The sequence below is a fragment of the Grammomys surdaster genome, unplaced genomic scaffold (genome assembly GCF_004785775.1).
Source record: "Grammomys surdaster isolate TR1022 unplaced genomic scaffold, NIH_TR_1.0 125852, whole genome shotgun sequence".
Taxonomy (NCBI): domain Eukaryota; kingdom Metazoa; phylum Chordata; class Mammalia; order Rodentia; family Muridae; genus Grammomys; species Grammomys surdaster.
In genome coordinates this window covers 192,158-216,753 of record NW_021620678.1, presented here as the reverse complement: position 1 = coordinate 216,753, position 24,596 = coordinate 192,158, and the positions used below count along the sequence as shown (strand labels likewise).

General features: G+C 53.4%; 2 protein-coding genes across 2 annotated transcripts; both read right to left on the bottom strand.

Moving 5' to 3' along the window:
- Positions 1 to 5,055: 5,055 nt before the first annotated feature.
- Pdxp (pyridoxal phosphatase) lies at positions 5,056 to 10,454 on the bottom strand. The gene is made up of 2 exons (XM_028789939.1): positions 9,848 to 10,454; positions 5,056 to 6,420 (listed from the first exon to the last, which is right to left on the bottom strand). Exons 1-2 carry the CDS (start codon positions 10,407 to 10,409, stop codon positions 6,104 to 6,106), a joined length of 879 nt encoding a protein of 292 aa, XP_028645772.1. The 5' UTR covers positions 10,410 to 10,454; the 3' UTR covers positions 5,056 to 6,103.
- Positions 10,455 to 12,242: 1,788 nt separating this feature from the next.
- Positions 12,243 to 24,565, bottom strand: Sh3bp1 (SH3 domain binding protein 1). Its single transcript, XM_028789873.1, has 18 exons — positions 24,377 to 24,565; positions 23,165 to 23,207; positions 22,831 to 22,935; positions 21,724 to 21,800; positions 21,385 to 21,496; positions 21,219 to 21,295; positions 20,652 to 20,796; positions 20,097 to 20,165; positions 19,851 to 19,941; positions 19,164 to 19,309; positions 18,474 to 18,585; positions 18,033 to 18,114; positions 17,866 to 17,946; positions 16,950 to 17,066; positions 16,222 to 16,319; positions 15,766 to 15,928; positions 14,183 to 14,274; positions 12,243 to 12,962 (listed from the first exon to the last, which is right to left on the bottom strand). The coding sequence occupies exons 1-18, from the start codon at positions 24,433 to 24,435 to the stop codon at positions 12,568 to 12,570; spliced, it is 2,064 nt and encodes a 687-aa protein (XP_028645706.1). The 5' UTR covers positions 24,436 to 24,565; the 3' UTR covers positions 12,243 to 12,567.
- Between the last annotated feature and the right edge of the window lie 31 nt (positions 24,566 to 24,596).

Here is a 24,596-nt window from a genome sequence, read left to right as displayed (position 1 = left end):
AACAGTCTGTCCTGCTGGCAGCCAGCACTGTCAGTGAGCCGTGGAGCTCAGGGGTACCATCCACAGCACCCACCAAGCTGGCTCCAACACAGAGTCCTTGAAGTCAGAGCAGGGAGGGACCCCAGAGATGCTATGCCTGACCTGCTCCCCCACATTTTATGATGCACTTTAAGGATGTGGAAACCAGACAGGGAGGGTACTTGGCTGTGCTGTCTCGGGGAGCTGGAGCTGAGGAGAGAACAGCATGGATCCGGGCTGTTTTATGAAGCTTTTGTTGAAAGCTGTTTTTTGAAGGGTAGAAGGGCAGCTTTTGACCTCCCCCACTGCATGCCCTTGCTGCCACCCCCGTCCCACTTTTCCAGACAACAACTTTTCTCATCTAGTTTGTTTCCTACTTGGGGTCGGTCCTCTTCTGATCCCCAACCTCCAGGGCTCAGGCCTAAGCCTTTACATATGCATTAGAGTGTTAGTTTGAAATTACTGGATTTGTTACATCTCTCACGGCTCTGATAAAATACCTGGCTAAGTAACTTAAAGGGAGGAGGGGTTTGTTTTGGCTCGTGGTTTGAGGGTATGTATGGTCTGTCATGTCAGGAAAGGCACCGGGGTGAGGCAGCTGGTCACATTGTGTCTGCATTCTGGAAGAAAGGGAGGAATACTGGCATTCACCCCACTTTCTCTTCTTTTCCTTGCCCAGGGGACAGTGCTACTCACATTCAGGAAAACATCCTCACAGGTGTCCCCGGAGATACTTTTTTTTTTTTAAAGATTTATTTATTTTATGTATACAAATACACTGTAGCTGTCTTCAGACACACACTAGAAGAGGGCGTTAGATTCCCATTACAGATGGTTGTGAGCCACCATGTAGTTGCTGGGAACTGAACTCAGGACCTTTGGAAGAGCAGACAGTGCTCTTAACCTTTGAGCCATCTCTCCAGCCCCCTCCAAAATGCTTTTACATCCAGTCAATTTGACCAAGGAGATGAACCACCACAATCCACAAGACACTGAAGTACTTTTTTGTTTGTTTGTTTGTTTGTTTGTTTGTTTTTCAAGACAGGGTTTCTCTGTATAGCCCTGGATGTCCTGGAACTCACTCTGTAGACCAGGCTGGTCTCGAACTCAGAAATCCGCTGCCTCTGCCTCCCAAGTGCTGGGATTGAAGGCGTGTGCCACCACCGCCCGGCTGAAGTACTTCATATTAATATCCAACTTTGGCCCCAAAGTCTCAAATTTATCTCTTTAAATTTAATGAACTTAATTTTATGGATTTAGTCCATACATTTTTTTAAAGATTTATTTATTTATTATATATGAATACACTGTAGCTGTCTTCAGACACACCAGAAGAGGGCATCAGATCTCATTACAGATGGTTGTGAGCCACCATGTGGTTGCTGGGATTTGAACTCAGAACCTCTGGAAGTGCAGTCAGTGCTCTTAACCACTGAGCCATCTCTCCAGCCCAGTCCATAAATTTAAATTTATGGATTTAGTCCATCTTTAAAAGTTCAAACACCCAGGCAGTGGTGGCGCACACCTTTAATCCCAGCACCTGGGAGGCAGAGACAGGTGGATTTCTGAATTGGAGGTCGAGGCCAGCCTGGTCTACAGAGTGAATACCAAGATAGCCAGGGCTATACAGAGAAACCCTGTCTGGAAAAACAAAACAAAAACAAAACAAAACAAAAAAACAAAAAAAAAGTTCAAACAGTTCTAACAGTGTTTTGAAAGCCTGACGTCGAAAATCTCTCCTGAGACTCAAGGTAGTCTTAGCCAAAACTCTTTTGTTGTTGTTGTTTGGTTTTTCAAGACAGGGTTTCTCTGTGTAGTCCTGGCTGTCCTGGAACTCACTCTGTAGACCAGGCTGGCCTGGCACTCAGAGATTTACCTGCCTCTGCCTCCCAAGTGCTGGGATTACAGGTGTGTGCCACCACCACCAGGCAGCCATAAACTCATAAAAAGTAGAAAACAAGTTGCTCCCAATATACAATGGTAAATGTTTCCATTCTCAAAGGGAAGGACGGAATCAGGTGCAAACAAGACTGAAACCCAGCAGAGAACATATCAAACCCTGCAGTTTCCTGTCTGGCATCTGGGACTCTTCGTGGTGTTGTCTGGGCTTTAACATCCTCTGGAAGCCCCGCCCATTCCAATTCGGCTGCCTCTCTTTTGGGCAGGCTTCACTCCGTGCCTATGGCTACCACTTTCCTCAGTAGATGTCTGGCAGCCCTGGTTGACTTGAGCCTCACTTTCGTAGCTTCAAGTAATAATGGCCTCTTAGGGTCTCCTTGCGGGGCCTCCAACCCTGCTACACACTGCCTGGCAGTTTTCTGGCACCTCCACGACCTTGTCATTTAGAGTTTGCATGCATGAAGAACTAGCACCATACAGATGCTGCCAAGCTCTAATGGCGGCCTGATGTGTGGTCTGGACCGTTACCACAGGTGTAGCACGCGTTCTGGCGGGTGGACCTAGGAAACTCTTCCCTAGGGGTGGTGGTTGAGTGATGAACCCCTCCAGCAGTCTCAGTTCAGCCGCTCTGTCTTGCTCTAAAGGGATCTTTCCTCTTGCCTCAGGCACAGTTTCTCTGTCGTGGCATTACCCTCTTTGTCCACTGTAATTATTTTCTCCAGCTCCCCTGCAACTTTCCACTCTTTTGCACTGTAGATCTAAGAACAGCGAGCAGCCACTGCGGTGCAGCTTGGCTGTTGTGCTGTCTTGAAAATTCCAAACAGCTCAGTTTGTTGCTTTTGAATTCAGCCTCACTCAGCTTTTCTGGAGAGCTGGCAGAGTGCAGCTAGGCCCTCGGCTAGAATATGCCACAAGTGACCTTTAGCTCAGGTCCTGGTGGAGTCCGCAGCCTCCTCTGAAACCTCACCGCTCAGGGTCTCTGCATTTTGGTCCTACTAAACTCTCGGCAGAATGGCCCATGATGCTCTCCGCTTATAACATCTGAGCCTCTCTAGGGAGCAGCTCTGGACTCTTCCATGTTACTCATAGAAGGCCTATGAACCTCACGCATAGGCTTCTCACAACAAGCGACCCCTCTGCCAACAGCAATTTTTTTGTACAGATTTTAATGGCTGTGACTACTTGGTAAGAAACCAAAGGAAGGAACGGCGTATTTTGGCTCATGGTTTGAGGGAAAACAGTCCATCTTGGTGAGGAAGACATGGTGGCAGAAATGTGGGACAGGTGGTTGTACAGCTTGCCATGCTGGTCCCAGTCCTCGGTCTTTCTTCACTGTTTCAGCCTGGGTCCCCAGCCTGTGGCATGCTGCTGCCCACATTCAGTTGGCTTTCCTTCTTTAGTTAAACGTCTCTGGGAAACATCAGCATAGGCATGCTCAGGGCGTGTCTCCTTCCCAGAACCCTTTTAGTAGCTCCCAGCCTCCTTCAACTCCAGTTCCAGGGCATCCAATACCATTTTCTCACCTCCACAGGCACCAGGCACCAGGCACCAGGCACCAGGCACCAGGCACCAGGCACACACATCATGCAAATGTATACATGCAAGCAAATGCTTATAAACTTTGGTCATTTCTTTTTTAAAAAAAAAGCAAAATTAATGCAATGCTGAAATGAATGTTTACTGTAATGAAGCTCAAAGGAAATATTAAGTGGACTAGTCTCAAGCCTTCTGTTTTGAATGAGACTTTGAGGGTTGGGCTTTTCTTCCTCTGAATTTCCAGGTATTCATAGCGATGAGTTATCCGATTGGATCTGGATGGCCAGTGTCTTTTCTTTCTCCCCTAAACAGTACGTAAGCAAAAGTATAAAGGCTTTCATGCTGGACTTTTATGGGTTTCAAGTCACTCTCTGTGTGGGGCTTCATTCAGCTTCAAAGATGACTGTTTTTTGTTGTTTGTTTTTGAGACAGAGTTTCTTTGTATAGCTCTAGCTGTACTGGAATTCAGAGATATCCACCTGCCTCTGCCTCCAGAGTGCTGGGATTAAAGGCATGCATCACCCACCGTTGCTTTTTGTTGTTGTTGTTAATGTGTTTGTGTGTCTGTCAGAGGCCAGAACAGGGCGTCAGATCCTTTGCTGCTGGAGCTACAGGTGATTTTGAGCTGCCAATCTGAGGGCAAGAGGAGTCTGTGCTCTTACCCGGGCGATTCTCTAGCGGTGGCTTTGTTGCTTTTCGAGACAGGGTCCTGCACTTCGAATGAAGGTTGAACGCTCTAGGTCACCGCCCTGAGGAATGCTGGTGTCCTGAGAGGTGTGTGAAATGTATTCTACGAGGCAGAGGTAAATGGACTGCGCCTATTCTGATAAATTGCATCGATAGAAGGGTTGAAGGCTGCAGAGCGGGAGAGGGAGTCAGGGATGAATCATCCTTTGAAGAAATTGCAGCCTGAGAGATTTTTAAGGAGTGTATAATGCCACGTTATCTAAAACTTGAGAGGGATGGCGAGATGGCCTGAGGGTGGGGAGCTCATCACGTGACCTCCAGTTTCTACACTCCTCAGAGAGGGCTGCAACATTCCGGGCAAATGTCTATCTCCAGTTCAAAGCAAAGATCAGCTGTCTGTCCTGGTCTCAGTCCACATCACATTTCTTCTTTCTGTATGGTGCTGGTACCTGAGGCACAGGAGACATCTGATCTACAGCACCACATACCTACTGGTTCCCAGAGTAATTCAAGTACTGGGTTATGTGGATGCAGTCTCTGTGGAGGCCAGAGGACCCCAAGTGTCCCACTTCCAGCAACATCCCCCCCCTTTTTCTTTTTTTCAAACAGGATTTCTCAGTGTAGCCCTGGCTGTCCTGGAACTCACTTTGTAGACCAGGCTGGTTGTGAACTCAGAGACATCCACCTGCCTCTGCCTCCCCACTACTAGAATCAAAGGCCACCACTCCTGGCCCAACACTGGGTTTTTAAAGGACCGAAACAAACCTACATGTAAAATGTCAGAGATGCTAAAAGCTTAACAGCAAAATGTATCTGTACTGAGAACAGAGAAATGGGAGGCATCCTTTCTTGTGGGGCGTAGGGTGTAGGGGTTTCAGGGAAGCAGGCTCAGTCAGGGCTTACACTCCACACACAACACTTCCATTCACATTTTATTAAGTTCAAGGAGCGGTTACAACGGGTGGAGGGGGTGGGACTGTCCCACCCCGCCCCCACCTTCACTGGCACACAATAAATAAATAACTGGGAAGGGGCAGGTGGAGAGGCAGCGCTGCAAACGCTGACTGCAGGCGGGGACATGAGGGCCCCTCCAAGCTGAAAAAGCCATCAACACTGGATGATACTGAGGTGGGAGGGGACCTCTCCATTCCACTCCAGGGCCACACAGGGGCCCACTGAGCAGTCTGTGGAGGGGGTGACTTTGAGGTTGACCCTCTGAGATGAGGTCTGACTGCAACCCAGGTCACCATACTCGGCCTCCCAAGTGCTAGACTTATGGGCATTCATCACCCTGCCCTGCTAGGTAAGACCTGGTCCCTTGGCTCATCCAGTCAGGCCAGGATTGTCAAAAGGCCACAGGTCTCTAGGACTTGTAGATTGTTCTATTTGGGATCTAAGAGGCCAGTGGATTCATTGTTGTCCTGATGGACACGTAGCCTCTGACTGGCGCTCTGGGGCTCCAGGACACACAAGGCATTCTTTAAGCTCCTACTTGTTCCACTAAAGGCCCACTCTGAGACACTAACAGGCCAGCCGTACCAGCAGCTTTCTTTCCATAGGCCTGTCACAGCCAGGAATGGGCTGGAGTTCCCTAGACCGCTGATTGGCCAACAAGGACCTAGGGACAGGGCACTAGAGGTCCCAGAGAACGGGAAGACCTTAACTCAAGATTGGAAGAAAAATCTTCATTTGGTTCGGGGCCCAAGGACGGGAGGTGGACAGGGCAGGAAATAAGGCCACCTGGTGGGGACAGGCCAGGGTGAACCTTCAAGATGTGGGGGGACAGCTTCTGAAGAGCAGTGTCCAGCCACGGCTGGGAGGGGTATGAGAGCCCACAAACCTTCCTGGATCCCAGCCTCCCTTCACTGGGGTACAGACACCCATGACAGAAAGCTCACGGTACTGAAAGTGACTCATGGCCTGTCCCCTCCATCTATGGGATCAGGGAACGGGGAAGGCGGGCTCAGTCCTCCAGCCCCTCCATTAAGTCCGCAATGCTCTCCACATAGTAGTGAGGCACAAGGTCATGCTGGCCAGACGCCAGGTAAGCCTGGGCTTCTTCGAGGCTCGAGACACCTGTGAGTGTGAGCACGGTGGTCATGCCACAGCGGTGGCCAAAGAGTATGTCGGTCTCCAGGCGGTCCCCCACCATCAGCGTGCGGGCAGGGTCCACACTGAAGTCTTCTGTGATGCACTGGAACATGTAAGGGCTAGGCTTGCCCACCACCAGGGCCCGACGTCCCGAGGCTGTCTCCACCGCAGCAGCCAGGCTTCCGGTACCTGTGGAGAGGGGATACGTGGTCAGCAAGAGGGCAGCAGCTGGGTCAGACCTAAAGGCTGGGCACTGCCTGTCCCAGGTAACTGAATTCAAAGTCACACTGCTCTGGGCGCATTTTTGCCTCAGTTTCTCAATCTAACATGAAGCTGGCAATGGCACGCACTCACCTCCTGGGTTTATGTAAGCCCTCTGGCCTCTCTGACTTTCTCTGAACTGTGGGTAAGATGAGGATCCAAGTTACACATCCCCTGAAGGAATGCTGCGGGCCTCGCTGGGAAGGGCACTTAGCCGCGGTGGTAAGAAGCCACGCTCGTGGCATGGAAAATTGGCACAGCTGGCCTGGAATGCAGCGAGGCCCAGAGACGTCCACACCTCTGACCCAGTCAGCCTTGCAGGGAAAAGTATACCCTAGAGAAAATTCCAGCTGGAGACAAAAAGGTACACCCTCAAAGATGTCTGTGGCCACAGTAAGCATGGGAAGTAATCAAAGCTGGGGAAGAAGCCAGAGAGTCTAACAACAAGAGTCCTGTTTAGGTGCTGCCTCCCAGCCAGCACTGATCTCCTGGCACAATGAGTCTCCTATTCCTGCCCACTGGCATGACCTCGTGCCAGAACATTCTGCCTTTACACCAACACCCACAACTAAATGAAGAGAAGTGGCACCATTTACTCAGTGTACTGAAAGCCCATTTCACAGATGAGAAAGCCGAGGCCCCACGACATTAAGAAATCTGCCCACCCGGGCGGTGGTGGCGCATGCCTTTAATCCCAGCACTTGGGAGGCAGAGGCAGGCGGATTTCTGAGTTCGAGGCTAGCCTGGTCTACAGAGTGAGTTCCAGGACAGCCAGGGCTACACAGAGAAACCATCTCAAAAAACCAACCCCCCCCAAAAAAAAGAAATCTGCCCAGAGCCGGGTGGTGCCTTTAATCCCAGCACTTGGGAGGCAGAGGCAGGCGGATTTCTGAGTTGAGGTCAGCCTGGTCTACAGAGTGAGTTCCAGGACAGCCAGGGCTACACAGAGAAACCCTGTCTCAAAAAACAAAACAAAACAAATCTGCCCAGAGCTGAATTTCCTCAGTGTGTTGGTTTGAATGTGATTACCCACAGTGCTGGTCACTTGAATATATGGTCTTTAGCTGGCGGTGGTTTTTGGACAGTTTAAGAGACATGGCTCTGCAGGAGGAAAGGCACTACTGGAGACAAGCTTTGACGTCTCAAAGCTTCCCATCATCCCCAGGGTACACTCTCAGCTTGCTGCTGAGCTTCCAACTTGCTGTCTGAGTCACCAAGCCCACCACTCGTGCTCCCCACCACCGACTCCTCTCCCTCTAGAAACATAAGCCCCCAATAAACAGTTCCTTCTGTAAGCTGCCTTGGTCATGGTGCTTTATCGCAGCAACAGAAAAGGAACTAACATATTTGAGAGCGGCATAAAGACCCGCTCACTGGACCTAAACCCTCAGGGCCTCCTCGTTCTGCCTCATAGGTACCTCATTGCAGTATAGCAGCCAGAGAACAGGCAGGGATAACAAGGAGGAGTTGCAACAGTGGCCAGGGCACAGGCAGGGGACCTGAGCCTCATGCCAGGAAGTGGTGGTGCACACCTTTAATCCCAGCACTTAGAAGCCAGGCCGAGGCTGAGACCCTGTCTCAAAAACACAAAAGTAAACAAAAAGATGGTCCCCAGCTCCCAGGGCAGAGCTGGTTCCTCTTGATCCCACATCTACAGCTAAGCTTCCAACAGTCAACATGATGGTTGGGCAGCAAGCATCCCAGTAGGCGAGCCCCTGAATGTAACATGTAACTCAAGGCTGCTGTGTGTAACGGCACATTCCTGCAGTGGTGCCCGTGTCTACCTGCCAGCTCAAGGGGCTGCCGGTGGCAAACAAGCCCACCATTTCGCAGGCCCGTGAGAAAGGGGGAGAACTGGGGTGGGTCCTCCACATTAATTGTAGATCTGGTGGATAATCGAAACCTTGGTTAATGACTGTTTGTCCGCCTGCCCCTGCTCCTGGGTTACAGCACACCGCCACCGGGCATTTGTTAATCAATGTTAGGAGGGTACATCACTCACAAATGAGGCTGCAAGCCTGTGTCTGTTAACGCTCTGTCTCCCCCTCCAGGCAGTACGAGTGACCGGCAGCTTGGGTGTAAGTGAGTCCAGCAGACAGAAGCCAGGAGGGTTCCTGCAGAGGTTTGGGACTAAGTCCTGCCTCTCCCAGGCTCCTCAGACCAAGGGACCCCGGAGAAACCCTTGCCCCATAGCCTCAACCCAAGCTCTCTGGGAAATCAGACTAGATAGTAACATGATGGGGGAAAGGATGCAGCAGCTTCCGTGACCCCTCGCCTAGATTTGTGAGGAGATGGTTCACGCGTGAGGTGGAAAGTAGATCTCAGGCAGAGCCAGGAGCCAGGAAAGGCCCAGCAGTAACTTCCTTTATCGGCTATACCATCCTGACAGGATGCCAATATCTCTCTGCTCACTGTCATCCTGCTTTGCAGCATGCCTCCTCTGGGAAGGCTTCCCAGATCCTCTCTCCACATGCATCCAGTTCACCGTTCCATCTCAAACCTGTGACTACCTCACTTCCTGCAATACCACCCTGCAGAATTCCAGAATTGGTATCAAGGACTATCTGGGCCAAAAGCTAGCAAAACGGATGTGGAAGAGATATGTCCATGCCTTGTCTGGAGGAAGCAAACCTGTCTACAAACATTCATCACTATCTGCTCGTCTCTGCTGCCTCCACCTCTTGGCTCATTCCAACCGTCTAGGTGCAGGCCTGAGTACTCCTACAGCCCGAACTGCTCTTGGATGGATGGATGGGGGTTGTTCCAAAGGCCAAGTTCAGGTTCCCCTGCTCTATGCTGAGTGCTCTCTGGCAGCTCACTTCCTTGAGCATTGATTTCATTAGCTGAGAAATGGGCCAACACTCTTATTTTTTAAGTAATCTGGAAAGGAAACGAAGACACCCATTAAGGGGCTTCAGGACGCTATCAATACACTGGAAGGCTGGGTTCAGGAGCCCAGGGTCGGCCGGCACGGTGAAGAGCCAGGCTCCGAGGTTATGTAACTCCCGGGGTTGACCAAATAGGGCCAGAATTGGAGTTGAGGTTAAGCTCCACTATCTTCCAGTCTCCACACTGGCCTCCATCCTGATTCTGGATGCGCGGATGCAGCTCTCCACCTGCATCATCCTTCCATCATCCGCTTCTACAAACCCACCTGCAAAGTGGGTGGGGCCAATGACAAAAGCCAGGAGGCCACTTCCAAACCTGGATCCCACCTGCCATTCCCTGAGCTACAGAGTCTGTGGCTCGTCTGTCAAACTGGTCCTCGGCCACTACCCGACAGGCAGCAGCCGCAGGAGTTCCGAGACGCGCGTCGGGGCCCTGCACACATCCCCGCGCCCGGTCCCGCGCTCACCGGGGGTCCGGCTTCCGTCACTGAGTGGGTGCCAAGGGTCGGGATCGGTGGCCACGAGCAGGCAGTCGGGGTCGCGCAGGTGCGCGCACGCCTCGGTCAACCTGGCGAAGGAAAATTGCTCGTCGTAGCCTACGAGCACGGCGCGCACGCGCGGGTTGTCGCCGGGGTCCCCCGCTAGGCGCAGCCCCGCGGCACGCAGCTCGGCGCGCAGCCCCTCGCCGCCCAGCACGAACACGGCGCCCGGTGCGTCGGGCGGCCCCGGCAGACGCTGGCGCAGGAGGCGCGCGGCACACAGCGCGGAGCTGAAGAGCTGCTCTGCGCGCAGCCCCGCGAAGCCCAGGCGGGCGAAGCGCAGCGCCAGCTCGGGCCGCGCGCGCCGGCTGTTGTTGCTCACGAACAGCGTGTTCTTGCCAGCCCGTGCCAGCCGCTGCAGCAGCTCAGGGGCGCCTGGCACGGTGCGTTCGCCGTTCCACAGCACCCCGTCGCAGTCGAACAAGACTCCCTGCGCCTGGCCCAGCACGTCGCGCAGGGCCGCGCCGCGCAGCCGCTCGCAGCGCGCCATGCAGCCGGCTGGCCGCTCGCACGCGCGCGCTGCGCTGCCTCCGCGGACAAGGGGCAGCTCCACCAATTGGCGCGCAGAACGGGGCGGGGGCGGGGCTACGAGCACAGGCTTCAACCAATAGCGACTAGAGTTTAGTCGAAGGCGCTAGCCGATCCCGAAGGAGCTCAGAGAAAGGGGTGGAACCGCGGGCGCCCACTGAAAGAGGGGACCAATGGAGAGACAGCCTGAGCTGGAGCGAATCGCCGTGCGCTTCCCAGCCAATTAAAAACGTGGGCCAACTGGTTGCTAGGAGAAACACAGAGGCAAAAAGCGATGTCTTCTGGCCAGATCTAGTTGCCCTCGGAACCACTGACGCTCATTAGAAAGAAACATGTGGATGTGACGGGGCAAGGGCTGCATTATCCGTGTCTTCGCAGGCTGGTCTGGGCTCTTGGGCCTGGCCAGTGATCCTTCTGGCCGTCTGACAGTGCTGTGGAGTCCCCGGGGAACTTGTTTTGTTGTTGTAAAATTTCCATTTAGTAAGATATTACTTTACAGTTCGATGGCTTTAGATAAATGATTTTAAAACCACAGATGCCGGGTCAGTGGAATGGTTTAGCAGTTGATGGCAGTTTGCTGCCTGAGGACCTGAGTTCTTCCTTCAGAAACCTCATGGTGGAGAGAACATATTCCTTCAAGTTGTCTTCTGACCTCTACACAAATGAATGTTAAAAACATTCTAGCCGGGCAATGGGAATACATGTTGTGCCTTTAATCCCAGCACTCAGAATCAGAAGCAGGAAGAGCTCCGATTTCCAGGCCAGCCCAGTCTACAGAGCAAGAACTAGGACATCCAAGGGTATACAGAGAAACCGTCTCAAAAAAAAAAAAAAATCAAATACATGATATAAGACAGGAACCCAGAGATCTGATTTCATGTGGGGGGGGCACTAGGCATTATTTTGATTGCCAGGGCCAATTTGATTGCCCATGTTATTGATGGAGTGATTCCAGCTGCCTAGGCCTCCATTTTGTAGATGGGAACATTTAAATCTGTCCAGCCTTTGAATAACCAGTAGTTCAAAGTATGGGGACCAAGAATGAATGGGGATCTGTACTGTCACAATATTTTTGTTCTAAGCAGAGCTGTAGCTGTCTAACCCCCAGAGCAACTGAAGTTAAGAGACCAAAGGTAAACCATGCCTTTGAGGCCTATTTTCTATTCTCTGTGACTTTTGAAATGGGTGTTCTTGATCTAGAAGACCCTGGACAACATGTCCCCACCCACAGTAGGCTATTAAATCGGGCTTCCAGCTGCACTGGCTCAATCCTGCCAGCCCACTCCCAAAAGACCCTCAGGTGTAGAGCTGAAAAGGGTGTTAGCCTGGGCCAACACAGAGCAGCTCAGGAAGGCCATGGGTAGATCAATCCCTGCTCCTGGGAAACTTGTTTATGTGTGCACGGGTGCTTTGATTTTCAGAACACAGACTGGGTGAAATTGCTAGACTGTCTCAGAGGAGGAACCCATGACCCCGAGAGGCTGAGCAAACCTCACTGGGTGGGAGGGGAAGAGCCCAGGCTACAGAGCTAATTCACTAATTTCAGGCCCAGGCTTTGCTGGCCATGACCTGTGCAGTCCCTTCTCACTGGTTTCAGAAACTTCACCTGCAGGTGGTGCTCTTACCTCACTTAGAAACTAGTTTACGGGAGCCATACTCAGACAAGCAGCTCTGAGAAAGCTCCAAGCCCATGGCTCTTCCAAATCAGGAAGGCAGCAAATACTCTGTCCCCTTTCCTCCTGATGGAAGCAGACTCTGTATCTCCAGGAGAGAAAGCTATTATTTGACCAGTTACTCCAGTTTTGTTAAAAATAATTTATTTACGAGCCTTACAAAAATACATTGGCAAGAGAAAAAAAATAAAAGTCCTGTACGAACAGGCAAGTCTGTCCTTCCTTCTGATAGCTCTCTTGAGACCCTGCCAGAGAGTGGGGAGTCGGGTGGGAACCCCAAGCTCAAATGGAAGAGGAACAGGTCAGAAATTAGAGGACTGGCCTGAGCCCTCCTGGCCATAGGGGCCGGCCCAGCAGGCACCTAGGCACAGGTCGAGGGCTGTGCAGGGAGGAAGGGGGGAGGGGGAGAAAGGGGACACTGAGGACCTGCCAGGCAGGAGGGCCTGCTTAATCTGCCTCAGAAATGAGGCCTCTGGGCCGGGGCTGGGGTGGCAGAGCTGGGGGAGGGGGATGCTCACCCACAGCCTCAGGGCTTCCTCCATCCTCGGTAGCTGCTCCCTGGTCAGCCTGAGCAGGCGTGTTTGAAATGACTAGGCCAGGGGAAGCTGGGCAGGGGGAGGCTGGCAAACGGCGGCTCTGGCGCCGGGCAGGCTGTGGAGGAACTGGGGGTAATGGGGGAGGCATGGTGGGGGCCCGGAGGCCAGTGCCCACCAGACGGCGTGGCAGAGCTTGGGGAGTGCCAGGGCTGACAGAGCCAGTGGGCAGGGATGGAGCTGGAGATGAGCGTGAGCTGGAGGGTTGGGGAGGTGGCATGGTAGGCCGGGCTGGTGCTGGGCGCTTGGCTGTGGAGGAAGCGAAATAGAGGAACGTTAGGAGTTTACGTGTCTGTGTGCATCACATGTCCATAGGTCCGCATCTGGGCCTTTGTACACTCCTTCTGGGGTGGGGTTCACTTTCCACAGTGGGTCCTCATCACAGAGGTGCTCCCTGATGGTCCTCCTCTGTGGTGATAGTGCTCCCTAGTGGTCCTCCTCTATGTTCCTCTCAGCTTCAGCAGATCCCCCAGACCCCACCCTAGTTATGCTGTCAGTCAGAGACCTTGTCCTCTCAACTATCTTGTTCATCTGTCTTGTGTCTCTCCCTAGAACACAAACCCAACATGGCCACTAGTTAGCTCAGTCTAGGCTTCAAATGGGAGAGGCTACACATCTGTTAATTAAATAAATACCTCCTGTCTGTTGACACATGGGTCTTGCTTTCCTCTCAGAAGCCCCAGGTCCTCAGGCAAGTTTCAATCTTGTGAGGTAGTTGAGGGCCAAGGAGGAGGCTAGGTAGAGCTGAGATCATGACTCTCCCTGGCTCTGTGGACTCAGGTGACTACAAAGGTTCATTTGTTCTCTGGGGCCTGTTTCCTCACTGGTTAATCACCTGAAAGCTCAGGTGACTCTGGTAGTACCCTGGCTTCAGGTCCCTGTGTGGCCTGTAGACATCTGTGACTGTTCTCTTAGCTCGGAATGATGCGCCCAGCTCTAAGGGCCCTTGTCAGAACTGTGGTGGTTGGGGGGCGGGCTCCCAGTGAACTCATCCCCATGAGAATCCCTGGCCTCTTACCTATCCATCCTGGGCCAGACTGGCATGAGTGTACCAGGTAAGCTCAGGAGCCTCCAGACTCCTCCCAAACGTCTCTCTTCCCTCTACCTTGTTTCTCTTCCCTCTACCTTAAATACAGTTCTGGTCCTGTCCTTCATAGTCCTTGGGCTTCCGGAGGGCTGGAACACCCACCACACTCACACTGACTTCCATTCTCTAGCACTTCCTGTGTGCCAGAGCCCTGCACACTCCCTGAAGTCCCAGCTCCTCAAGGTCGGGGCAATTATAGTTCTGACGCAGAGTGTGAGGCTCAAACAGGCTGCACCACTTGCCCAAGGAATAAGCTGGAAGCTGGGCCTAGGTGCTGGGCAGCAAACCCCAAGCTTCTCAATGCCTAATGCTGGCCTCTCTCGGGGGTTGTAGAGAGGGGAGGGGAGGGAGCTCCAACTCCTCTCTCCCACACTCAACTTACTCTTGCGAGTCATGTCCTCTGCCGAAGCAGCTGTCTCTGTGGGGCTCCTGCTGACCTTGGGAGAAGTTGGTTTGGGCAATTCAGACTCTGTCCTGTCATGGAAAGGGAAGTGCAACCATCAAGCCCCGTCACTTCCTGGACATCTCCTAGGATCCCACGTAACTCCAAAGCGTCGAGTGGAAGGACATGCTTCCTACCACCTATGGCTGCACCAAGAATGTGCCCTCTGTCTTTGTCTCTTGACTAGATACTTCAGGTATTGGTGGGATTTGTGTCCATTAAGCCTGGCTTAGTTAACTTTAATTGCCAACTTGACACAACCCAGAGTCACACGGGAAGAGGGAGTCTCAACTGAGGGATGGATCATCCAAATCAGACTGGCCTGAGGCCATGCAGGTGGGGGACTATCAGTCCCTAACGGGACTGTCTTGATTGCTCATGGATGTGGGAGCTCACTGTGGGCTGCGCTGTCTCCACAACCATCCTGAGCTGTGTAAGGAAGCTAGCTGGGTACCAGCCAGGGCAGACTAGGCAGTAAGCAATGACTTCTGGGGCTCCTGCCTCTGCTCCTGCTTGAGACCCTGCCTCCGAGAGACTGCTACGTGAAGTATAAGCCAAGTGAACTCTTCCCCCCCAAGTTGTTCTGGTCATCTGGTCACAGTGTTTACCAGAGCAACAGACAGTAAACTGGTAGAAAGCCCAGGACTGAGCTATAACCTGCGGGGCAGTCCCACAGAGGTGGGGGGGCAAGCCTCTGGCTTTTCCAGGTGATCTTTTTTTCTTTTTTGAGACTATCTAGTTCTCAGACAGCCTAGGCTGGCCATCCATGTAGGGGAAGATGATCCTGAACTCCTGATTCTTCTGCCTCCACCTCTGCAGTGCTGAGAAGTACCATCATGGCCATTTTATGCAGAGCTGAGGCTCGAACCCAGCCTTCCTGTGTGCTAGGCAACCAATTAAGCCCCACCCCCAGGCCCCCATGTGATCTGTAGGGGATGTTCTGCCAACAGAAGTCAGAGAGTACGTGAGCAGCAGTTGAAAGAGTCTGGCTTCCTAAACGTCCATCTGGCCATTTCCCCAGAGAGGCCTTCCTTTCCCACCCGGCTGGTACACATCTCTATACCGCCGTATACCGTGTAACCCTCCAGCAGAGTGTACATCCTGACATCACAGGGACGCACATGGGACATGTCCACTCTCCCTACCTCACCCAAGGCAGAGGTTGAGAGTGGCATATACCCACCTCATCTGAGGCAGTCCATGCCCAGGGTGTGGGTCACTGAGAAACACTGGTCTGCCACAAAGCCTAACAGACTTAACAGGAAAGTTACAGATCCCAACTGTCCCCTCCCAGTTCCCTAAATTTCCAGGGCATGAACAATGCCTGGGACACATAGTAGGTGCTGTAGAAATAGCTGCAGAAATAAAGAAGGGAAGATGTTTAAGGCTGAGGGTAGGCTCCTCCCACCTACTCCCACCTGTGGGACCAGATCTACAAGACAAATACAGCATATTACATTCCTAAATCCTCAGAGAGAGCGCCCCAGGCCAGGAGTAGATTGTTCATGATATTTAGCTCGTACCTTTCTTTGACAGCCATTGAGGCTGGAGCTGGAGTGGTGGTGGCTGGGGTGGTAGCTGGGGCAGGCATAACAACAGGTGGCAACTCCTCTGAGGCCGGTTGGCTACTGACCTTCTCCTGGGAGGCCAGGCCTGAGAAGATGCCTGACACATTGAAGTTGATATCTAGAGACGGAATGAACAGGGGTCAAGTTAAGAGCCTTGGCCAAACCTGCCTGTCCAGAGCCAGGGCTATTCTCTTTCCCTGGAATGATGGGACGTCTCTTTGCCTTCCTACTCCCATGGGTCAAACAGCACTGTTCCCACTTCACAGATGAGAAACTGAGGCTCAATGCAGAAAAAGCAGCTTCCTCTAAGCCACATGGAGAGTTCTGGGGGCAATAAAGGACTGAGGCTGGGCTGTAGTCCAGGAGCTGGTGGAAGTGGGGACTAGAGATGACATAAATAAAGGACATCACCTCCAGGGAAGAGGGTGTCTGCATTCTGGATCAGCGCCTCGACAACACCCACCACCTGAATGGAGGACACAGAGGCAGCGTCCAGTTGGGCCTGGTCCCTGGCACAAAAGAGAAGCAAGAGTTTTAGTGACGCTAACATTGTGCGACTCTGCTGGGCATGGTTGATGGCACACATGTAGTTCACACACCCCCATCTCCCACTCCTTCACCTATGACAGACATCACTAATCAATTCTGGGCTCTTTCTCCAGGTCTTGGATTGACTGCCTCCCCCTCCCCTTCTTCCTTCCCCTCCCCCTCCCCCTCTCAACAACTACAATTCAGCACATGGGATGAGTCCTTGTCATCCATCTGTTGCCTGAAAAGCAGAGGTGACTTCTCATGTATCACTGAATGTCACAGTTTGTAAAGCACTTTCCATCTAAATTCTACACTAACACCTATCCCCCGACCCCTTAGAATTTATATCATGTCTCCCCAACTGACAGATGAGAAAGTGACTCCCAAGGCCCACGTCTGAAGGTTGGGAGCGAGGCTTCAATCACACCTCATGGTTTTGAGCACAGGTGCCCCGCCCCCTCCCGCTACCCCGGTCCCTCAGACTGTTCCTCACAGCAGCTTCAGGTTTAAGAACTGCTCAGCCCACTGGAGGACAGACAACGGAGGTCTGGGCAAATCAGCAGCTGGTGACTAGCTGGGGACAGGCTCCCTGGGCTCATGGCCCTCACCCTTCTTTCTCAGGAGGCCACAGCAGGTTAGGTCCCAGGACAATGGCGATGTTGCTGGGTGTCATCTTGTTCACGTCCTGCTCCTCTGCCAGCAGTGCCAGGAACTTCATCAGGTACCTGGGTGAGGGGGAGAGCATCGTAAATGCTCACCGATGTCCTTAAAGGTCCAAAAACTCCCTACCTGAGAGTTGCAGAGGGGAACGGATATGGCATGGTTACATTTTTATTAGCTAACTTCTCTGGTCTATTGTTTGAGCCAAGTTGAGAATCTTCTGGCTGCCACAAGCAGTAAGGACTGTCTCCAGTGCTGACACTGGGCCCAGGGTCCCAGAACAGCAGGGGTGAGGTCTGCAGTCAGCCAATATGGTTTCCCAGGTTCAGTAGGGTTTTTTGCTTGCTTTTTAACACAAAGTCTCATAGCCCAGCTTGGCCTCGAACTCTATATAGCCAAGGCTGACCCTGAGCTCTGATCCTCATGCCTGTGTGACTGCAGGTATGCAGCAACACCTCCAGCTCACAGCACGCTGAGGATCAAACCTGAGGGTCAAACCCAGGGTTTCTCTGTATAGCCCTGGCTATCCTAGAACTTGATCTGTAGATCAGGCTGGCCTTGAATTCAGAGGTGCACCTGCCTCTGCCTCTTGAGTGCTGGCACGGTAGGCATGAGCCACTGCACCTGACTGTGTTTGTCTGCTCTGATATCTGGTCTAGTGTAAAAGACAGGAACAGGACATCACAGCGGAGGTTCTGTGCTCACGAGCACAGCACAGGATAGAGCCAAACCCAAAGCTGTGTGTGTGTGTGTGTGTGTGTGTGTGTGTGTGTGTGTGGTGTGTGTCTGTGAGTATGTGTCTAGTTGTGTGTATGTGAGTGTGGGGTGTGTGGGTCTCTGTGTGTGTGTGTGTGCAGGGCTCACCTGAGGTTGTTGAAGTTCTCTTGGGGTAGACGGCTGCAGACATCATGAAGGGCTTCCAGGCGGGCTCCTAGCTCCTTCAGGCTGAGGAGGGAGAGTAACCAATGCACCAATCGAGGGCCATGTTTCCAGAGCTTTCACCATCCCGCCCTCTACCCCCACCTCCTCACCTAGCTGCTCTCATCCAGTCATCATAGAGGTCAGAGGTCATCAGAGGCTCCGGCAGCTCCCTGAGATAGGACTTGAGGGCGCCTGAAACAAGGCAGAGGAAAATCTCGGGCAGCGTAAGGACCCAGCTCTCTCTACTTGGAAGGCACCTCTAGTCTGTATTCATACTTAGTCTTCATGTCTTAGTCTGATAGTTTCTTTGGGTTATAGACCCTTTTAACATAGCATTTTAGCAAGCTTATCCTCAAGAAAAATATGCATATACATTTCAGAGGTTCATCACAGATCTGCATTAGGAACTTCTAAGTGTCCCATGGTGTTTCGTTGGTAGCATTATCAGGGCTAAGGATAAACTTTAGATACCTTAGATACCTTTAGATTACCTTTAGATACCTCTGCGCCCCCCTCCCCCTTCTGCCTAGAGCGCCCAGGGGATCAGGTACCTGCTACAGCATGGGGGTCTGAGCAGAATTCCTCTAAGCTGTGGGGATCTGAGGCCATGGTCTGCTTAAGGCGCTTCAGCACAGAGGCCCCAGCAGCAAGACGGAAGAGGCCCTAGGATGCAGGAAGGAACACGCTGTGCCTCACAGAGGGCAGGGCAGGAGCAGGCTGCCGGGCCTCAGTGTCCCCACAGGTGGCTGCTCAGTAGTCATGATGGTGTCTATGGACCTTCCCAACTCTGAAGGACTGGAACTCTGAGCACAGGGCAGGACTGGGAAGTGGGTGAGGCTCGGAGATCAGTGAGGACAGTCATCTTGTTAGGGGTGGGAAAGGAAGAAGGCTCAGCATGGTTGCTGGGGAGCCTGCAATCCACTCACGGTTGGGCCATTTTCACCTACACATCGTTTTTTCTGGAAAGGTCCGAGGACTAGACCAAGGACCCGAGTTCCTCAAGTGATTCTGGGCCCATTTAATCTTTGACTCTCTCCCCCTTGCCAGAGCCCAAGAGGATCTTGGAGCAGACTGCTAAGTATCTATGGGACAGTACCAGGCCCCTGAAATGTTACTCAGTGAGGCAGAGTCCAGCTCAGCAGCGAGAGGCTAAGCTTCTCAGAGAAGGGAACTATGGGTACCTGCATGGGGGCTACATGGGGGCCCATCACTCCCCGCACCCCTCATGCCTCAGTTCCCACCTCCTCCTGCATGCCCTCTGACAGCAGCAACAAGACGCAGGCCTCGATGGGCAGGGCAATGTCACGGCCTAGGTCTTGCAGGTGGGTTCTCAGGGACACCCCATAAACCCTGGAGAAGGGGGCGGCCGTTGTCAAGGGGGAGGAGTCTGTGGGAATGAGACACATCAGTAGCCTGTTTTTGTTTTTGTTTTTCTGCCGCAGGCAGTAGGGCTAGGGCAAACAGGGCACCTCCAGAAATCCATTTTCCATCCTGTTTGAGTACCACACACACAACCATCTTGGTTCCGTCCACCTTCACTGCTCTGCCTAGTCAGTTCCCAACCTTCTAGAAGGTCTCTTGGTTCCTATTCTGTTCCTTCTCTGTCCTCCATAGCAGCAGAAAGTCAGCCCACGGAGACCTAATCCAGCCCTCTCCCAGCTCCCAGGGCATGTACGGCTCCCTACTGCCTTTCAGGATAAGGAGCAAACTTTTTTTTTCTTTTTGTTTTTTCAAGTCAGGGTAGCATCCTGGCTGTCCAGGAACCCTATGTAGACTAGGCTGGCTTCAAACTCAGATCCACCTGTCTCCGCCACCCAAGTGCCCAGATTAAAGGTGTTTGCCACTCTGCCTGGCTAAGGGGCAAACTTTTACAGAGCCCTTAGCATAGTAGGGTCAGAGGTGTGAGGCTGGCTCACTCGGGTCCCTACCTGTTTGGCTGTGGTTGTCTCTCAGCTCAGCTAGGGCTGTGTCGAGTGAAGTTAGTGACTTGCGATGGTAGTCAGCCTGAATCTCCAGGAGCTGTGGGGACAAAGGCCATCCCCAAGGACATGTGAGGGAAGTGGGGACTTTCCCAGCGTCTCTAGAACAGCTACCATCTCTTGGGGTTTCTGAGAGGTGCTTCCCCGTGGCATCCACCCGAGTTTCAGGTGGCTGGAACTGGACTGTGAACTCACATGGATAAAATAGTTGGCATATGAGTCTTCCTTGGTAGAGAAGTGATAGAGGTCAGCCAGGTACTCGTCCTTGGGGACAGAAGGGAGAGGACAGGTGAGGCTGGAGATCCCACAGAGAAGCTCACAGCTGGGAGGGATAGAAACACGCCCAGGCCAGGGTCTATATTTAGGGCCAGCCCACAGGAGCCCCTTAAATTTTTGAGGCTTCCGGTTACGCTAGGTCCTCAGATCCTTAGTACGGTGTGTTCTTACTCACCATCCAATCACTTTCATTCATTCTTGCTTTACGCTCTCCGTGAACATCATTCATTCACTTCTCAGCAAACACCACACATTCATTCATTCATTAAACATTGAGCGTCCAGCAAACAACCACATACCAGCTGTTAATGCACATGGTAAGTACTGCAGAGGTCCTGGGTAGTGCCCCACTATGTAGACTCTGTCCCCCAACTGCCTGGGCTTAAAACTCAGTGCTGCTCTGGCAGTTCAATGTTCCCGTCTGTAAAATGGACCCACACCTATGGTCTAGGCAGACATCCCAAATCACCTCACCTTGCACTGTTCCACTTTCTTCTTGAGCTCTTCCTCTTCCTCCTTCAGCATCTCCACCTTGTTGGCAGTGGTGTTGTGGGTGTAACTGCCTGAGCCACCACCCAGGCCTTGGCTGCTTCCTGAGTTCTTGGCTGCCTGGCTGAGCCTGGGGAGGGTCCCAAGGTGGGTGGTCACTGGCCCCATTGCATGGCCAGAGCTAAGTGTCCCCTCCACACACGTAATCACACAGGACTCTAGGGTTTATAGAGGCAAAATAGAAATTCCTTGGGCCTCTGCCTGGACTAGGCCAAAGTGCTCTAGGCCTCCCTCTGGTGGTGTTCCTGGAGATCACAACTACTCAGCTCCAGAATGCAGCATAGGAAGGAGCCCTGGAACCATTTAGGGGGATTTTGGAGACTAGTGGGTTTCCTAGTTTGGGGTCACAACTTGTGGCACAGGGGAGCACAGGCACACCCTCAAATATATATGTGCCTTTACCACGTGTGTTCTCAAGGACCAGTGTGACCACAAGTACCCAGTGGGGCCTGCAGAGTCCCATTATGACGTGACCTAGGCTCAGGTGCCCACCTGCTTTTGAGGGTGTTCCAGTCAGACACCAGCTTCTGAAGGCTCTTCTTGTGCTTAAGGATGGCAGGCAGCTCCTCCTGAGGGCAGGCACAGGGAGGGCTCAGGGGTCTGGTGGGGGCAGGGACAGCAGAAGGCTGGGGAAGCTGGGAGGGTGGGGTGCAGTCACCTCGCTCAGCCTGCTGAGCGGCTGCAAGACGTCCCTCTCCAGGGTCATCTCGAACTCTGCCAGGATCCGGGCCAGCTGGTTCTGGATGGCACAGCTCATCTCCAAAGCCTTCCTGTGGACACAGACTCCCAATGGGAAAGGCAGCCTTGGTCCCTCACCCCTACCTGGAACACTTGAAGGTCCCAGCCTCTGTTTCCTGCTTTCTTGGGTCTTACTGACCTGGGCATTTCTCCCAGCTTGGTCATCCTTTTGAAGCAGACACCCTGGCTGATCTGACCCCCTCCTTGCTTCCTGGCATTCTCTAGTGAAGAGCCCCAACCATGCTCACCCCATGCTCACCCCATGCTGGAATCGGGATCCAGTTCCTTGAAACTTTCAGCCATCGTGGTAGAAAGAGCCATGAGAGGAAGCTTCTTCTGCAGGGAGGGCAGGTGAGTGAGCCTCAGTTTACCAGTTTCCCCCACCTTGCCTGAGCCCAGCACCTGGCCAAACCCACACCTCAGCAGAGGGAAGAGCCACAGTCATAGGTAAGAGTGGAAACTGGATGACAATGATGGTGTGTGCGCCCCCCACCCCCCCCCCCCCCCCATGTGTTCCAACATGCGTGCACAATCTCTCGGAGACCTGGGATCCCGCCCACCCTCCCTTACTTGACTGGACAAGAGGAATGATCAATCCCAGGGAGACAGGAAACTACTACGTAGAGGGAAGGAGGGAGCAGTAAGCTGTCCCAAGGTTACACCATTGCCAGGAGGGGCCTTGTGGCTGGGGTGGGGGTGAGATGGCCCTAACTCCTTCCTAGCCTCATGGCATAGGTGGTTAATCTGGTCACTCTCTGGGTCAGGGTTTCTTCTTGCCTCACAGCCAGGCTCTCTTCTGGGGTGGGGGTTTGGGGGAAGCATGCTTGGTACCCTCAGCAGACTGAAGAGGGTGCCCTGGGACTGGAGAGTGGTGAATGACATGGGTGGTAGGAACTGAACCCAGATCTCTGCAAGAGCAATGCTTTGCTGAGGGGACCCTCCAGTTCCAGCCACATGAATTTTTAACCATCCCCGGGCTTCCACCGGGAGTTATAGAAAACACTACATTTACAATCAGAAGGACCCCAGAGCCACTTTTGTCACTTGTTACCTGTGTGGTCTTGGGCTAGTAAATTTAGGTCTCGGTTTCCCATTTTACACAAGTGACTTTCACAAGGGACTATTGCCAGGGCTGTTGCCAGCAGTGGGGGAGACAATGCATCAGCAGTCTTAGCAACAGAGTAGCGGGAGTCAATAAAAGCTGCCTGCTGGGTAACAGAGAGCATCCTCCATCCAGCTCAGATGGTTGTCCCGCCCACCTGGACCACCTGGGGGCCTACTAGCTGGGAGCAAAGCTCAGAAGCTGCAGACCCCTCCAGAAGGCCTCATTCCCTCACAGGTCTCTCCTCCCAGAGACCCCACTTACCACCCGCTTGTCCATGTCAGCCCCGCTTTGGCCCTGCAGACAGGCTTGCAGCCGTTTGTGAACATTGTGGGCTGCTCGCTTAGCTGGCTCCAACCGCTGCTCTACCTGGGAGGTACAGGGGAGGGGCAAGTGGGGATCGTATATTGTGAGGGGCACGTCCTCATTGCTCTGCTGTCTCCCCAAGAATCACTTTTCTCTTCCCTCCTGGACCTCCTCTGGCCAGCAGGGAATGACACAACCAGGCCCTTGACTGCTGCCCCTGCCTGCCAGGCTCTATACTGACAGCCTGCACAGGCCTGCCTCCCAGCCCAGCCCAGCCCGCCCAGGCACGTACCTGCAGCAGGTCCTCACCCAAGAACTCGGCAGTCTCCGGGGTGCTGTGGGGGAAGGGGGCTTCTGCTGAGTCAATCTGGGTTAGGAAACCCACTGCCTCCCTCTAACCCTTGGTATGGAACCTGAGCCCAAGTTGCCTCTAGGACCCACCAAGCCTGGGTGGCCCGTCTATATCATAGTTGAAGCACATTCCATGGTGGTTAAGAGGATGGATGCCTGTTTCCTCCTCCACCCAGGGCTGTGTCCTGGGAGAGGGTGGACCCATGACACCAAAAAAGCAGGAGGGAGCTACCCAGGGCCCAACTTTGGGACAGAGGAAAAGTTTCTCATCTCCCCATCCCCCAAATTGTTTGCCTGGCCCGGAAAGAGAAAGTCTAAGCTGGCCCCCAGAACGGGAAGTGTGGAAGCTGGTCTCTGGGGTGGCCAGGCCCACAGGCATACGACATTGGACCGTGGCTGTGAGCAGGTCTGGGGACTCTGCCCAAGGATACATAAGGACATGGGTTCAGAGCAAAGTGGCTTGGCTTCGTAGGTACATGTAAATGTTTGTGTCACTGTAGGACTGGATCAAGTTTCTGGATACACAGTCACCTCTCAGGGCTCAAAGAATGGGGAACTCCCAGGCTGGGGAAGAGGGACAGAAAGAAAGGCTCCGAGAAACTCCCCAAACTTCCGCTCCCATAGTTCTGGAGCTGGGGACCGAGGAGACCAAGGGGTGAATCTACCTGAGCCTGCGAAAAGCAGAAGCAGGACCAAATGGCAGGAGGCCCCTGGGTTGGGGGAGGGGAAGGACACCCAGAGCAGAGCAAGCCCCTCCTCCCCAGGCCAGAACACTGCCAGTCCCTTCCCCCAGGGTCTGGGGCCCCGGATCGGCTCTATTCCTCCCCTTCCCTCCAGTTAGAGGTGGTTAACTGTTCCCATTGTCCGGAGGGGACAAATGAGGTTCCAGGCAGTGTCCTGGCTCAGGGCGCATTCTGTTCTCTGCAGCCTCTCCAACCGGGAATGGAGGTGCCTTCCCCCCTCCACCTCCGCAAAAGCCAGCTATGCCTGTGCGACCACAGTAGCTTCAGACCCCAGAGAGCAAGGTCAGGGCTCTGGCATGCCAGAGGGCCGCTGCACAGATGCCTTCGACCTCTTTGACCGGTTCCCCACTCTCCTGCGCCCGCTCAGGTCCTGCGAGACCACAGCACGGCTAGAAGAGGGTGACACTCACCGTCCTGAGCTGCCTGTGTGGGCCAGCTGCCGCATGCGGTGCAGCTGCCTCTTCATCATCTTGGGTCCGGGCTGGGGGCCGAGGAGTCACCTAGGGGATTGAGGCTGGCAGCCCCCGGCCCAGCCTGCTTCCCAGCGCGCTTCGCCCCGGATGGGTGGGCGGCGCTCTGGCTTCCTGGGCCGGCGCGCTCCTCTGGCTGGTGCTGGCGCGGGCGCTCTCC